Source organism: Dermochelys coriacea, chromosome 5, assembly GCF_009764565.3.
Source record: "Dermochelys coriacea isolate rDerCor1 chromosome 5, rDerCor1.pri.v4, whole genome shotgun sequence".
Lineage (NCBI taxonomy): Eukaryota > Metazoa > Chordata > Testudines > Dermochelyidae > Dermochelys > Dermochelys coriacea.
Genome location: NC_050072.1, coordinates 88,232,920 through 88,249,912, shown reverse-complemented (window position 1 = coordinate 88,249,912; position 16,993 = coordinate 88,232,920). Strand labels below are relative to the sequence as shown.

Genomic DNA, 16,993 nt, shown 5'->3' with positions numbered 1-16,993 from the left:
ATTGTTCAATTAAAGAGAACAAGCTATATTCTTCTGCAAGATGTTATTTGGATTTTGTTTAAATGTCAAGAATGTTATAGTAGTTAGCTATAGGTGACTGAATTCTTTTATTTGGTAATTCTAATGATCCAAGGAAATGCACACATAAAATGCATTCAATCAGGGATCAAACAGTTGTGATCTTAAATAGGACAATGTTTGATGAAGAAGATCTTACAAAATCGTATTCAGAGTGCAATAAAAATAGCTAATTTGAGAAGATACATGCTAAAATTGCAATCAGGTTGATTGAATTTTGCCTTCCTAAAAGTCACCCTGTATTTTCAGGTTTCAGAGTAGCAGCCGTGTTAGTCTGTATTCGCAAAAAGAAAAGAAATACTTGTGGCACCTTAGAGACTACCAAATTTATTAGAGCATAAGCTTTCGTGGGCTACAAAAGGTCCCCCCCCCGCTGGTAATAGCTCACCTTAAGTGATCACTCTCTTGTTATAGTGTGTATAGTAACACCCATTGTTTCATGTTCTCTATGTATATAAATCTCTCCACTGTATTTTCCACTGAATGCATCCGATGAAATGAGCTGTAGCTCACAAAAGCTTATGCTCAAATAAATTTGTTAGTCTCTAAGGTGCCACAAGTACTCCTTTTCTTTTTGTTTAGACAATCTCTAAACAAAACCATAGAGTTCAAAGTCCTCTGAACTTTGTAAGTTTTGAAATCTGATCCTAGTTCTAAATGTGCATTTTGCTGCTCTCCCCTATATCTGTAATGGTCTGCACAAAACTGTGAACATCCCTGAACTTTGTTGGAGTTCTAAAGTCAGCATCAGGGGCAGTGTTGGTTTGCTTATCCCCTCCCGCTCCCTCGTATAACCCCCTGGTAGTAGCTGCCGCTCTCTGCACGTGAAGGCAGAGCGGAGAAAGCAGTGGCTGGTGGCCAGACACCCAGCTCCAGTAGCAGCACAGGAGTAAGCCTGGGTGGGGGGACAGGGTTGTCAGAGAACAGCCCCTGACCCGTGTCCTTGCCCACTGGGGTGTGCTGCCCAGGGCAGGTGGAGGATCTAGGGCTCCCCACAATGGCCTGACTAACCCATTCCAGCCTGGGCTCTTGGGCCTTGTCCCCCACAGTCCGTGCTCCCCAAGGGCTCTGCCGGCCCCAGAACCGGTCCCCCCTCCTGGGTGGCTCTTACTGCCTGCAAGCAGCCGGCACCATGCACTGCCCAGTTCTGACTTCCAGACTCTGACCTGGCTGGGGGAGGGACCACAGGGAGCAGGAGCTGAGGCCCACCCTCTCCCCATCAAAAAGAGTCTGGCACCGCCTCGGTTAGCATGGTCTCATTTCTAATTCTTTATGGTCACTAATTCTAATTCTTTATCACTAGTAATGTGCACAACTCAAAAGATGTAGCGTTTATTTAGGATAAGCATGTAAAAGTTTGTAAGCTTACTTGATTTATCCAAATCTTGTGTATCTACAAAACTAGACTGTATAGGTCTAGAGATAAGTCCTCAGCCCACCATCTGTCTGCCTTCTGCTAGAGAGTACATAGTTGGAACAATTTATATGCTGACCATCCCTGAGTTACACAGGGAGCTTGTGATTTAGTTTCACCCTCCCCAGGCTTCTCTGAGTTCAGCTCAGGCCGATATGAAGATCTGGGCCCAAGACAATAGGCCTCCTCACTATATTTCTGTTACTTTCTGTTTCCCAGGAGATCAAAAATAAAAACAGTGAATGCAGAACTGAGGGGAGGAAAAGTTAACATAACCCTTAAAAAAATAATAAAATGTTGGGTTTGGGTTGGTTTTAAGGAAGGGTGAAGTACAAATTAATGCTCATTTTTATGGAAGCTGTTAGTTCATCCCTAGTGTCTACATCACAAAAAAAACTTTGACAACTGGTACCTTTATTAGTAGTCTCAGCACTGAAACCAAAGCCTGAATGGACTTGGAAGCTGACTACCCTCTCACCTGTAGAAATGTCCTTTCCAGAATAGAGTGAAAGTGCATTGTGTAGAAACTTTATCTAATACTGCTCTTGTGAGAACTGTTACAACTGATTTTAAAAAGCCCTACAAATTCTTCAAAACACTTGGACGCTGAATTTTACTACTTCTAGCATGAAAAGATTCAAAATGAGACAAGGTCTAGTATGACCAAATGTTTTCACTGCATTAACTTGTTGATAAAACATATATATGTAACCCTCACCAAGCCTGAATACTAATGTCTCAGTCTCAGTGGGATTGTTCTTTTTTCCCTTCTGTACCTGTCATACAGTCTTCCATTTTTGCTCAGCAAATGTGTCTAGCAAACACTTTCATCTCTCACAGTTGCCTTAAAATTGTCAGTTATGAAATGATTGTATTAATCCTAGCAATCCTAACTGAAATTTAAGTCAGACATTTGGGAAATCTAATTGTGCATGATCCTGCATTCAGTCCTTTAATATGATTTATTCCCCCTGAAGTCAGTGGGAATTATGCATGTGTGTGAAGAGAGGGGCACCTTTTGTGTACTTTGGTCAAGAAGAGATTCTGAGTTAAGATATGTAACTTCTTTGTAGTGTACTCCCTAGTGATCACTGTAGTAGTATTCATATCAAGCATATTGTGAGTCAGATGGCTGTATAACATGGAGTTGGGGCTTTGTATGTCAGAAAGGGGTTTGGGAAGAAGGGAGAGGTAATGTCAGGGAAGCAACAGTTTATGCAGTAGGCTCACCTGTAGGCCTGGTAGATTTTTGAGCAGCAATTCTCCCGAGAGTTAATGCTACTCTCAGAAGAAATTTATTGCATTCCATAACCTCTTTGAAAGGAGGGTAGGATGCAGAGAAGAAAGCTAGCTGCTTAGCTCTTGACAGCCATTCTGCTCAGAAAAGCATAGCTCACAGATCATGGAGGAATGACTAGTTTTCTGCTGTAGCACCACTAAATCCCGTGATAGGAGAATAGCAAGTGAGAAGAATCTTGGAATTTCTAGTGGACTATTCGCCTCTCACAGATTTGTGTGACAGAGGAGGCAATTGAGGCTTGATTCGCAACATCTACATATCAACAAAGGAAGAACGAATATAATCTTACTTTTCAAGTTATTTTTTAAAATTTAGACTACATTTTCAAAATTAAAATCAACTCAGTGGATTGCACTCTACCCAGTAAGAATTAAAATAAGACTTGAACACGACAATCTAGTTATGATATTTTGTTAAGATTTCTTTAACTACATCAGAAGGGCCTGTAATTTTCTTCATAAAACAATAACTTTTTTTCCTATCTTTTCAGCATTTTACTTTAGGTCTCCTCTGTGTTTGTATATTTTTGACACTGGCATATTAATGTCTGCGATACTTTACCTCATGCCACTTGCAAATTCAACCACTACATGATGCACAGTATCTGAAAGAGTTCAGCTGACATTTATGCAGTGTATTCATAGAATCATAGAATATCAGGGTTGGAAGTGACCTCAGGAGGTCATCTAGTCAACCCCCAGCTCAAAGCAGGACCAATACCCAACTAAATCATCCCAGCCAGGGCTTTGTCAAGCCTGACCTTAAAAATTTCTAAGGAAGGAGATTCCACCACCTCTCTAGGTAACACATTCCAGTGTTTCACCACCCTCCTAGTGAAAAAGTTTTTCCTAATATCCAACCTAAACCTCCCCCACTGCAACTTGAGACCACTACTCCTAGTTCTGTCATCTGCTACCACTAGAACAATCTAAATCCATCCTCTTTGGAACCCCCTTTCAGGTAATTGAAAGCAGCTATCAAATCCCCCCTCATTCTTTTCTTCCGCAGACTAAACAATCCCAGTTCCCTCAGCCTCTCCTCATAAGTCATGTGTTCCAGTCCCCTAATCATTTTTGTTGCCCTCTCCTGGACGTTTTCCAATTTTTCCACATCCTTCTTGTAGTGTGGGGCCCAAAACTGGACACAGTACCCCAGATGAGGCCTCACCAATGTCGAATAGAGGGGAACGATCACGTCCCTCGATCTGCTGGCAATGCCCCTACTTATACATCCCAAAATGCCATTGGCTTTCTTGGAAACAAAGGCACGCTGTTCACTCCTTTTACTAAATTGTGCTCCTTTTACCAAATTTTTGCCCAATATTTAACCATTTTTTGACTAAAATCTAAAAATCCCCTGGAGGCAAGCCAGGAAAGGCTTTGTTATAATTTCTTTTAAATTGTAGGTTTAAGGAAGACATTGGTTTTGAAAGTAGTTAATGCTTTGAATGAAGCTCATTATGAACTAATCTTTTTTTATTATTTTCTGGTTCAAATCCCACTCTACAACTTGTAGATTTGGGATCTGTTTGCTGGATATTTAAGGAATTTACAAACTACCCTGGAAAATGCCATAACTTTGGAAAAATTAAATATCTATAGTATCATGAAACATAACAAGATTTGTCTGCTTTACTTACCTTGCTTATTTAAAAGCCTTGACTTTTTGCAGTGGTAAGCAAGCTCCTGTTCACAGTGTTCTGCATAGTTAATTGTAGCCTGAAGCTGTTCTAGGGTGGCAGTGTACTTGAAGAACACAGTATGTGGGTTATCTCGATTAGCATTTTTGACTCTGGTTAAGTCCGTATTGTTGTGCTGTATAATTGTCCAAGTCGTATCTTACAAAACAAGGAGAGAAAAAGTAATGCAGAATGTAAAATAGTTGCAAAAGTTAGCAATGGAAATAAAATGGGTAGTGAGATTCACCTGGGATTAAGGTGAGTTTTCCTGTCCTTTTAGGGATGTGAATAGGAACACAAAATGTCTGGGTAAAACATTCTGCAATTGAATACACTTGATAGGATATCAATGTTCCCTTTTTTGAAACTTCTGTACTGTGCATTCAGTCCTGAACAATTACCAGTCAAGGAAAGACTAGATGAAGAGAACCAAATATCTATTTTCCAAACAATACCCAGACCCTAAGCTAAAGTGTAATAGACTTTTCCTATTGTTATTTCTCCAAGGTATACTTTGTTTATAAATGGAGACCAAGGTATATCCAGGCTTTCATTATCTGCACAACATTTCACACTATTCTTCTGAATTAATTGATTTTGTCTTGGAGAATTTATAGCAATGGCCAAAACTCACCTTTCTACTGCCCTATACAAAAAACCAATACCAGAAACAACAATGGACAAACTGAATAAATCCTGGTGTTGTATTTATTGTGAAGCGGAGAGGAAGACAGGTGCTTCCAGTCACCTCAAATTCAAATGATAACTATAATTTCTGACATGTGTGATTGCAATTAAGATATCATCTGTCTTATCTACACAAATGTATGATATGTACTGGGGCTGTTTTTAAAACACAAAATGTCTTTCTTTCCTGATATTTATTGGGAGAATAAATGTAGAACCTTAAGTAAAATTTTAAAAAATGTATTTATTTAATAAACAATAAATAATAATAATAATAATAATTGTTCTGAACCAGGACCTCATTGTGTTAGGTTCTGTACAAACATGAAACAAAAAGAGAGTCTCTGCCCCAAACAGTTTACAATCTATATAGCACTCACAATGGAATGGTAATTTTGGTGGTTAAAGAAGGTAGGGTTCCAAACCATAGTGCCAATTCTGCCTTCTCACATCGGCATGAAAGAACCCAAAGACCTTCAAAGTAATTTGTTATAACTAACCATGTATCGGAGCAGGGGAGTTTGGACATGGATCTGAATTCCAACATCCCCTAAATTCAAGGCGGTTTGTAGCCAAAATACCTGAACTGGATAAATTATAATGTATCTTATGTAGGACTCTGCACAGTTTCACAAAGGAGGTAGAGTGACTGGAGAGCCAGAAGCAATGAAAGGGAATGAGCAGTGGTACCATACACAACACAGCCTTTTTACTTGCACATTATTTATAGCTCCAGGACCTGACTTCATATGAGCAAAGAATCATAGCAATTAGAGATGAAAAAGAACTATTAGCTCATCTAGCTCCCTTCTCTGCCAGTGTAGGAAATCCAGTTTTTTGAATACCCACATCCTGAACTTTGGATGCTATGACTTTGAGCATACATTTTCTTACATTCAACATACATACTAGTTCAGTTTTTAAATGTAATTGGAATTTATGCTGATTGTTGTTTCTACACATTCATCCATCCTCTGCACTCTCCTTTGATATGAATTCTCTCAATTTAGTAAAGGAAACACCTTGAAGAGTTCTGCGAAAGGCCTAAGCTGATCAGTTATGCCATTTTTGTCATCTAGTTCTATGCTTCCAATGAAAGAAAAGTGACATGCCTGTACAGTTCATATTAGCTAGCCACTTTTACTATCAGGCACTTAGATGCATTACATTCTAATAACTCATAATTTTCTCAAGAAGAGGGATAATTAAAGCAAGTGGATGTGGAAGCTACGAGAAATTTTTTTTGAAGGTAAGAGGAAAATAATCTTCAGATAGGCCTGTACTATTCGAACAATATCTTCCCTTGTCTTATATTGTTGCACTTTCTATAAATGCTTAAAGGATGCACTTCTATTTTTTATTAAGGAAATGTTGTCTTCATTCAAATGTATTAGGTATATAATAATCAGGTGCTGACTGAGTATATACTAGTGTTCTCTTGGCCTTGAAAGTATTTTTTTATAGCTATCCTTGGATGTGAGCAGGGGAATTTAGACATGGATCCAATCTGAGCAGCCCCTAAATTGAAGGAGGTTTTTATCCAGTTTTCCAGATGAGGCCCATCTTTAGTTCAAATGCTTTCCAGAGAGAATGACTCCTGGAAGTCCCCATAGGGAAATGTGGATCACAACAGCACCTTAATATAGGCTGCAATTAAATGGAATGATCTAGCCCATTAAACTGATTTGGTTTACAAATTTGATTCTAAGACTTTCAAGACAGAGATTTTGCCTTCCTGTGTGTTTATATAGTGCCTGGTATAACAATTCTAACTGGAAGCTTTGGATACTACCTCAATAAAAAGAACAACAATAACAATACACTATAAAAGCCATAAGTAATCTTATATCACCTGGATTGATTTGAGGTCATACTTTCTGTAATGACCCCAGATCACAAGGTATTTAAGAAAGGGTCTACGATTAGTTGAGACAAGAGGAATACAAATATTACCAAAATATTATTTCCAAAAATATTGCTAAAATTGCTTGTATCTTATGTGTTATTACATCAGTTGATAGATTCTTATATAATTTACTAGCAAGAAAACTCCAAATGATCATTCTGAAAAATGCCTTTCAATATTATCATACTGGAAAAAAATGGTAGTAAGGATATATCTGTATTGATTTCAAGCCATCTATTGGTACATGATGTACTGCATGTCCACTGAGTGACACATGTATGTTCCTGTAAATGTAAGACATGCAACTTTTTCCTATAATATGGACTCTTTCCAACTTGAACCCCTCTATTGTACAAAGGGGACAAATCAGGAACATCAAGAACATTTCAAGAATATTTCTATTCATAAATATTCTTACATTAATCACTATAAGACTGATCTCTGGTTTCACAACAGTTGTGGCAGGAAAGCAGTTCTACTTAGAAATTGTAAAATACATGGTAAAAGTTGCAGCAAATAAATTAAATAACCTTAATGTTACAAAATAGATATAATAAAATCATATCTTATAATCTACCAGTGGCAACAGGATAATGCTCTGGTTTGCTTGTGCTTTGGGAAGTTATAAAAGACAATTTTCAGCCACACTAAGAAAACACAAGGAACACAAAGAGTCTGACTGGTCATGACTATAGCACAGGTGACCAGGAGAGAAAGCTTTATATAACCACACAAATGTTAAGGACAATAGCAATCACTGTGCTTATGAAATGCAGACTCCCTCCTTCATGTTCCCCTAAGGATGGTAAACTGCTTTAAACGGGCTGGAGGTAAGGCAGCGCACTGTTCCATCTATAGAATGATGCAGCTTGCACATTCCCTTCTGTGCACTGGGGAGAGATGGACTGGGATTGTACCCTCAGCTGGCCCTATTAAGGTTTGTACAATCTAACTCAAATATTTAAATCTATTTTTTGAGAACAAAGCTGAGTGAGTTGGTTGCTTCTTAAATCTGATTTGTGTCAGTTGAGTCAAATTCAGAATCAGTGGTTCAGCATACTGTTGGGACTTTATACCCAACTTAATTCTAGTAGACATTGGAAATGTTAATCGCCCTCTGTCCTTGCTGGCTTTGCATCTTCTGTAAGAGCTCACTGCTGTAGTCTTAATCATTTTGTTCATACTGAATATATTTGTAGGCTTCAATTCTCCTTGGGCTTTAATCAATATTTTCCTTCTAACTCTAACAGTTCTGCAGACCTGTGCCCCCTGTAGTTTATTTCCTATATTTCTTGAAAACTGGGTCTGACTGACACTAAAGGGAAATTTAGAATAAGAAAAAAACTAGTAATCACCTAGAGGATAAGCATGTAGCAAAAAGCCTATGGGAATGCCTATTAAACAAATATTGAACTTAAATTAATCTATATATTCAGATTTATTATCAATACTTGTAAATGTTTTGTTAGAAGAAAGGATTCACGCTAGTGCTGTTGGGAAACAGGGAGCTAATAGTGAGAGCAAGTTCAGAACTATTTTTTCTACAAAGCTCATAGCAAATGGAAAGAATAAGAGAGAAACAAGGCAGCTGTTACATCTACGTCTACACCCTCAGAAGGAGCGAAACTAAAAGAACAATATTTCTGAAATTTTTTTTGTCATCTTGATTGGCTCTTTGGACCCAAGGCTTATGATTTTGAAATTGACCTATAAGAACAAGAGAGGGAAAGGAACCTCCCTCCCAGCTGCCAAAGAATAAAGCCACATGAATGTCAATAACAAGGCAGCACTGCAAGAAATGTGGGCATCTGCCTTCACGGCCTCTGGTGGGAAAAGGGAATACCAGTCATGAGGAAACTGGGAAGAAGACAAACATAGTAGATTCAGCCTGTCAGGCTGCATCTCTAGATGAAGAACTGATCAATGAGATTTGCTTAATGTGTTGAATAAAGAGTGACTGATAGAAGCACTAGCAGCTGTTCATGGATACACAAGTAATCAGACACTAAGTTGTACCTCGGAGAGTTGGCTTCCTCCTGATACTGTTTAAGGACACTGGAGTCTTTCTACCATAAGCTTCTTATTTGGTTCAACCTTATATTAATTAACAACGTAGCTAGTACTCTCTGATCTCTCTTTTTAGGGGCCAGATAGTTATATTGGTGATCTCACTAATTGCTAATCCAAAGTATGTTACCATTATCAGTCAGACTGCTTTCTCAAAAAGTAAAAGCACAGTCTTTTTTTTTTTCAGGCAGAGTTAGTGGTTGAGATTTCCAGTGTTATCTAAATCCTGGCTGCAATGAGATGAAAAGAAGTTTCACATTTACCTTCGATTATTTTGATAGAAGATATATGTAAAGCCCCCTACACTGTTTTGAAAACCTCAGCGAGTGGCTTTGATTAGAGGTAGACTTCTATCAGTTCTTCAAGAAATAAACAAGATTATTACAGATCAGTAAAATATCACTTTATTTCCCCTCAATGTTACTATGTTACATATAAAAAAATCCAACTATTTTCAAAGAATATTAGTATGGTTGAAAAATCAAGGACTCAAAGTTTCAAAAGTACCAGAAATAAAGTTGCCCATGTAAACTGCTTTAAAATTTAGGTTATATAAAATATATTGTTATAATACATGAAACCAAAAGAAATGTTTCTATTAATTTTTCCTATTCTTTCCGAAATAAACGGTTACTTTTTTTTAAAAAAAAAGTTATCCTGAAATGCTTGTAATCCTAACATTGGGATAGTGCTGGAAAAACTTTAAAATGAGAACTGCTAGAAAATAACCATAAACAAAAGTAAAACTAATTAAAACTAAAAGAACAAAGCATAAAAATGAAAAGCATATTAGATTTTGAACTAATTCAGCATTGACAATCTATGGTTAATTGCAGGCACACATAGCAGTAGGCACAGTTAAGATCAATTGGATGTCTAAGTACCTTAATGATCCACTCATTGGGGATGCAAATAACAGGGTGGAAAAAATAAGGCTATATTTTGAAAATGAGACTATATGAGTCCAATTAGTTAAATCAGCTCTACCCAAAACAATTACAAGTAATACACAATTCAAAAGAGAAGGTTTAATATCAGTATTCTTCCCACCAAGTGAAGGTCAACTCTGAATTACAATCTTTCATAAGGGTGGGGGGAAAAAATCAATAATTTTCCTCCAAAAATCACTTATATCTCAGTTTCTTAAACAGAGAAGTAAGATCTAACTTAATGAAACCAAAATGTGCAGAAAATGAACTAGTCTGAAATGCTCCACAAATAGGGCATATGTCCCATTTATGCAGAACGCAACAGGAACCCAGTGTTAGTTTCACAGTCTGAGACTTATTCTAATTTCTCTGGTTAATTCTTTGTCCAATATTCTGAGCTGAGGAGTCACCTTCATTTTGCTGTATACATGTACATTAAACTCTTGAGCTACAAAACTTCCTACTTTGCTTTGATATAATGAGCATGCATACAAACCCAACTGTGAGTTAAGGAAGTTTATCATCTCACCTGTCATATTGCAGTATACAAGAAATGGTCCCAAGGGGCCACTTCCATCTGAATCGATATAGTAAAAGCCTGAAGTGTTCCCTGTATGCTTATAGGCTTCACATGATTGCTCATAGATGGCTGTAAAAGAACATCTTCCATCACAAATGTAATAGCATTACCTTTTATTTGGGGTAAGGAAAAAATGTGGGAAGTTGAACAATACGACATGCATTCAAAAGTGAAGAAAACAGGGGAAGTCACACAGTAAAAAACTGTACTATTATTTGCATCAGTAAATAGAATTTCATTTCACTGGGGAAAAAACTGACTGGGTATTTTTATGGATTTGCTTTTTGCCTCCTAAATTAGGGGTCTTAGGGAGGGACAAATGGTTATGGAAACCAATCATTTAAGGTCAAAATGAGTAATATTTAGCAACTGGCTAGGTTATGAGGAACTTGGAAACTGAACATTAACCTTTTCAATGTAATCAGATCTCCATATAATTTGGCAGGGGTATAGTATTTCCAGCAGTTCCAACTGAAGTACATATTTCCTGACATTTTTTACTCATGCTTTTGGCTGCAGGAAAGACCTTGTTTCTTCCGCTGTTTTTTTCAGTATCGGGGTAAGCTTGTTGTCAAAGGCTGCAGTCCAAGAGTAAATAAGCAGCACAGAGAAAATGTTAGCTCTTCAATACCATATAATATTGATTTTACACTGTTCAAGAGGTAGCGATCTGCAAAGGCTTTATATGACCAAACCTTTGGAAACTGGACTTATGAATCCAGCTCTATAATTAAATGGAAACAAACTACTAAGTAAAATAATATTGCTGGGTAAAAATTGCACATTTAAAGTGCATCAGTCAAACCTTCTTAAATTATCCATTGCTATCTAGTACAGTTCTCCAATTAACCGCTTTTTTAAAAACTTTAATTTACTTTGTCAGAAAGAAACTTTCCTTAACAAACGAAGAGACAAGGTGGATGAGATGATATCTTTTATTGGACCAACTTCTGTTAATGAGAGAAACAAGCTTTTGCTCTTGCACAGAGCTGTTGAGTTCTGAAGAAGAGCTATCTGTAAGCACACACACTTGTCTCTCTCACCAACAGAAGTGGGTCCGGTAAGAGATATTACCTCACACCTTGTTTCTCTAATATGCTGGGACCAACACTGCTGCAACAACACTGGATACTTTTAAAAAAAAGACATTTCTAAAAAGAATAGACAAACAAAAACAAAGAATACACACTTTTTCAATTTCCTGTATAAATGAGAACACAACACAGTATGAATGATGAACTCTGAAGGAGGCTTTTATCCAAAACATTTGTCTATTTAAGATCAATTTATTCAGATTTACAACTGGCTATATTATTACGCAAAATACAGTAACATTCTTGAATAGTGTTAGGAATGACGGCACTGATAGCTTAAAATCTAATGTTAATCCACAGAGCAGGTTCAGCAGATGCAGAAACAATGTAAGCTTCCCTGATGTCTTATCCCTGAATTGGCATAGAAAACTATTAGGCCTATTGACTTGTCTATTCGGTCTTTTGTACCTCTATCGAGTAGGGTTCCACAATGTAAATTGTGGTGGTAGTTCTGTGATTTAAAGATCTATTTGGTATGACAGTCTGAGAGCACTAATTTTAAGGCTGTCCAAACTACTTCATGTAGTAACAACTTTCAGGGCCTGATTCAACTCCCATTCAAGTTAATGAAAAACCTCCCAAACAAAGAACCTGGGGTGTGGCGAGTGCCATTTTTGTCAGTTCTTTTTCTGATACATTACAATATGATCAGTCATATTGGATTGGGTCCATACTACTAAATTATAAAGTAAGGAAAATAAACATTCTCATTAGGTAAAGATTACTAAATGGACCATTTTTGCCACTGCTGGAATATCCAATAGGCACAGTCAAGGTCACTCTCAAGTTTCAAATTATAGCTCCTTAGGGTAAGGAGCCTTAAATCAATTCTCAGTATAAAATAAAAGGATAAAAGTACTATAGAGGCAGTATGCAATAACATAGCATCATATCCATTTTGAATTTTATACTAGTAGTGACAGCATGGAAAATTATAGTTCCTCTAAAGCAGATTTTGGGAGTATGGTCTCATGCTTCACAGTGTTGCCACTGAACAAGAACTCATTGCTAGGTCTATTACATCAAGAGTCTCAGTGTTTATTCAATAACTGAACAGCCATATTATCTTTTTCTGTAATTGCACAGAACTCTCATTGAAGTCAATGAGAGTGTAGTTCATAGAATGAGGGAAGGAAACAGCCCTTAACTTTGAGACTATTGACAGAACAGACCATAAGACTGTACCGTTGGAACCATTACTAAACTACTGTAAACAAATTTAAAGGGACAGAATGTTATACTGCTGCAACTACTATATCATACCTACTGTATACTTCACAGTGTTTTCTTATTATTAATAAAAAGTACTATACCTATTTTTCAACATTACAAAATTGAGCAGGAAGACTTTCATGTACACACCATTGGGCCATTATACACACACCATTGGGCTCTTGATGAAAAGTTAGAAAATGATGGAGTCCATCAATTTTTTTACACTCTTCATCAATTGTTTAAGTAGATAATTTATTAAAAAATATAATGCTTAGTCTTGTCATCCTCTAATAGCATACAACAGGAACAGCTCACAGTGATCTTTGAAAAAGTCTGTATCATCAATGTTCTTCCCATGCTATAAAAATTTTACCTTATCCATAAATCTTGAAAGGCTAGCTACCAATTCATGCTCTTTAGAGTTCAGATGGCACAGGAACAGTAATAATTGTAGGCAGTCTTTATAAAGTTGCATTCAATTGCAACAAGCAGTTTTTCCAAATTCTGAAAATTTTCACAACAGATCAGAAGCCTACTCTCCATGATTCCCAATAGGAGTTTTGAGGGAAAACAACTTAACTTGTTTTTAGAGAGAAAGAGATGGACAAATTTATGAGTACAACTGTATGACCAGGTTGTTTGTGGCAGTAGCAGGCTTGGCTCAACAGCCCTGGGACTCACTTATGGTTTATGTCTTATGCTCCTAAAGCTCATGCTTCAGGGTTTCAAATGGCCACAGGCATAGGTCAGGAAGAGATTCCTCCCCAACACAGTGAATTCTGGCAGGCTTTTTGGATGGCCATGGCTGGAGATGGGACACTGGGAGTGTGGGTCAGGGCTTTGAGGTAGCACTTGGCTTGGCTGGCTGGGTCTTGCTCACATGCTCAGGGTGTAATTGATTGTAATATGTGGGGCTGGGGAGGAATTTTTCCCCAAGTCAGATTGGCAGTGAATTTCGCAGGGTTTTGCCTTCCAGCATATGAGTGTGGCTCACTTGTCAGGATTATCTGGGTATATCTCACTTAATCATTTCCCTGTCATTGCAAAAGCATTGAGGACTGGTGCACCTTGGTCCCTCCTATTCTGTGCCTGTGGCACATAATAGTCTGGGTCTCCTATGGGCTATAATACTTTGGTCTAATTTTGGTTGCTGGGTTTAGTGTGTGGGTGCTGTTGATTGCCTGTGCTGTTACAGGAGGTCAAACTAGATGGTCCCTTCTGGCCTTAAACTCTATGAAAGTCATGATTATTGTGCTACAGGGATTGTATAAATTGTGTGAAGATGGGTTTGTTTTAACCACACAATTTTTTTCTTTTGGCTATAATAATGTATTGTCTTCTTGGTATTTTCAAAATTCCTTTCATAGTGCTTTAGACAGATTTTTTTCAAGTATACATGCTAAGAACCAGAGACTAGTGACTTTCCTTAATAAACTGTCCCAGTAAAAAGAAAAAAAAAACTAATGGGCTTCATGCTCATCTCACATATCCAAGTGTAAATCTAAATCACCTCCTGGGAAATCACTGGAGATATATTAAACTAGTGAAAGTAAGACAAGAATCAGACCATAGGTGTGAAACTCATTCAGTTACATTTATGGTCACGCTGATATTTTCTGAAGTTCTCCCTTGTATAGCCTGATCCTGAAAGGACTCCATGTGCAAAATGTCTACAGATGAGTGAAAGATCAGTGATGTGCTTGCTGGATTGGGTTTACAGGGCCTTATTATCTTCTCTTATACACCAGTTTTAGCCCACTGTCACTCCCTTGAAGTTACTCCTGATTTTGAAAATTACTTAAGCATGTGCTGAAGTTTAAGTATATGCTAAACCCAACTGACTTCAAAGTTAAGCATGTGCTTAGTCCTTTGTTGAATAGTGATGAAGTTAAGTACCTACCTAGATGATTTGATAAATCAGGGCCGTGTACCAGTGTGAGATCAGAATCAGGTCCTCAATAAGTAAATCATGAAATCTAAGAACTAAGGGAGAAATATTCAAAGACACATAAGGGATTTAGGACCACAAGTCCCATTGGATTTGTGCTCCTTAATCCTTTAGACAATTTTGAGACTTTTCCTTGAATCAATTCTTATAAACCCTTTGTGAATATTAACAAAACTGACATGCCTTTTAAAAGAAAATTGTTTCTTGTAGCAGTAAAATAACTCATAACTAAAACAGTATAAGAAAGTGTCTTTGGCTTACAATAATGGCAAGTAGACCCCATGTAACCTGTGTTTGTACAGTTGCAGTAGAAGCTGTTCCAGGCCTGTGTGCATTCACCACTATGTTCGCAATAATTAGGCAAACATCTAAAAGGACAAAAAGACACATATTCACCTTAGTACAACTACATGACATTTACAGTAACCATAGTTACCACAGCTTGAAGGTGGTCTTTATGACAAAGATGATAACCAAGGTGCAAAGGTAGGTGTTGTATTTATGGGTGAGAGACTTGCCATGAAAATACATAAACCTTGTGGCTATATTGCAGGAAGATATCAACAGGACTGAAAGAAAGTTGGGGAAAAAGAATGTCCCCTTTATCTTCCCCCACTAGACCTAGTGACTGCTCCTAAGGATGCTAAGGATTCAATAAGAATATGAAACATATCAATAACAAAAATTAAACATGTGTAATTTTCATTGTGGCTGCCGGCAAGGCTCTCCAATGAAAGTATGGTACCTACTGATACACCAATGATAAATTAACATTGATAATTCGCTGGCAAATTTTGTAACAGCTGCATTTTCTTCCATAAGATCTTTCATAACAATACAGCACTTCTCTGGATCATTGTCACTATTATATGACCATGAGAAGTATAAAATACTTCTCTATTCAGGAAATTATAGGAACAGGTAGAGGTCACTATCAGAAAATATTTACCGACTGTTATCATACATTAGTATCTGAGATACTTTAGTTATTTCCTAGTCTAAGTACAGGCAAACACTTCAGTATCTCAGATTCTACAGTGAGGTAACAATTGATAAATCCAGACTGCTAATTCTGCTTTCAGTTGCATGAGTGAAAATCTGGAAAAACTTCATTATTTCAGTGGAATTACTTTTGATTTACAATGGTGTAACTAAGAAAAAAATTTGGTCATCACTATTCAAAGGTGAAAACTGCATGACTATCCCTCAGTATAAAGTACAAACTATTACATGATTTGGGGGAAAGAGGAGAGGAGAATAAAAAATATTTTTTCCACGATCTTAATTAAAAAGATACTGAGTTGGAGACTTCATATTTTACTTAATTGTTATTCAGAATGTATAGGGTGATTTTACTGCTAAAGTTAATCACTAATACTAATTTTAACAAAAAAGACAGCTTAACAAGTTCTTTCACAATATCTGAATGCTATTTTTCAGTATGTTTAATAAACATAGAGAAGTATTAGTTTAGGGGTATGAGAAATGCCTCAGTGTACTCATCTGTATGTGAATGTTCAGATTCCTACCTCCACTACTGTTAATTCTTCATGAACCCAATCTTTTCTACATAGCTAGAAACAAAATGATAGGAGAGATTTCCAGCAAAGAAAAATTGAGCCATGTAAATAAATCTAGTTCCACTGATTTCAGGGTAGTTATACCTATGAATACAATCTAAGGATCTGGGCTTTATCTCCTACCTCATTTGCACAATAAGTTTTCTGAATCTCAGCTCTGCATGATAGTGCAGAATTAGCTGCAATATAATTTCTGAGTAATTCTGACTTGGGATATAAAAATAATCTTTATATACTTGAGATTGAACTATTGTTACACTAAATAGCTGTCATTGGAAGGAATTGTTCTTGCAGAACAAATGTGGATAGTAAAGGTATTTAGAGCTACCATAATTATTGATTTTTAATGCTGTATAGATGTGACCAGTCGTCAGCTCTAACATACACAGACATGCTAACAGTCAAACTCATAAGTCATTTCTATAATTGTCATTCAGCACTTTTTTTCTCCATCCTGCTGCAGTTGTTTCCCCAGTAAACATTTAGTGTCCACCTTTACTGATAAATACATCATTAT

General features: G+C 37.0%; 1 protein-coding gene across 1 annotated transcript in view; it reads right to left on the bottom strand.

The window, feature by feature from the left end:
• Positions 1 to 16,993, bottom strand: part of LOC119856113 (contactin-associated protein-like 4) — a 317,632-nt gene that overhangs the window by 59,510 nt on the left and 241,129 nt on the right. Inside the window, exons 11-13 of the mRNA XM_038403253.2 lie at positions 15,158 to 15,264; positions 10,589 to 10,708; positions 4,432 to 4,629 (exon numbers count right to left, since the gene is read on the bottom strand). Coding sequence (XP_038259181.1) covers positions 4,432 to 4,629; positions 10,589 to 10,708; positions 15,158 to 15,264 — 425 coding nt within the window. The remainder of the gene's footprint in view (positions 1 to 4,431; positions 4,630 to 10,588; positions 10,709 to 15,157; positions 15,265 to 16,993) is intronic.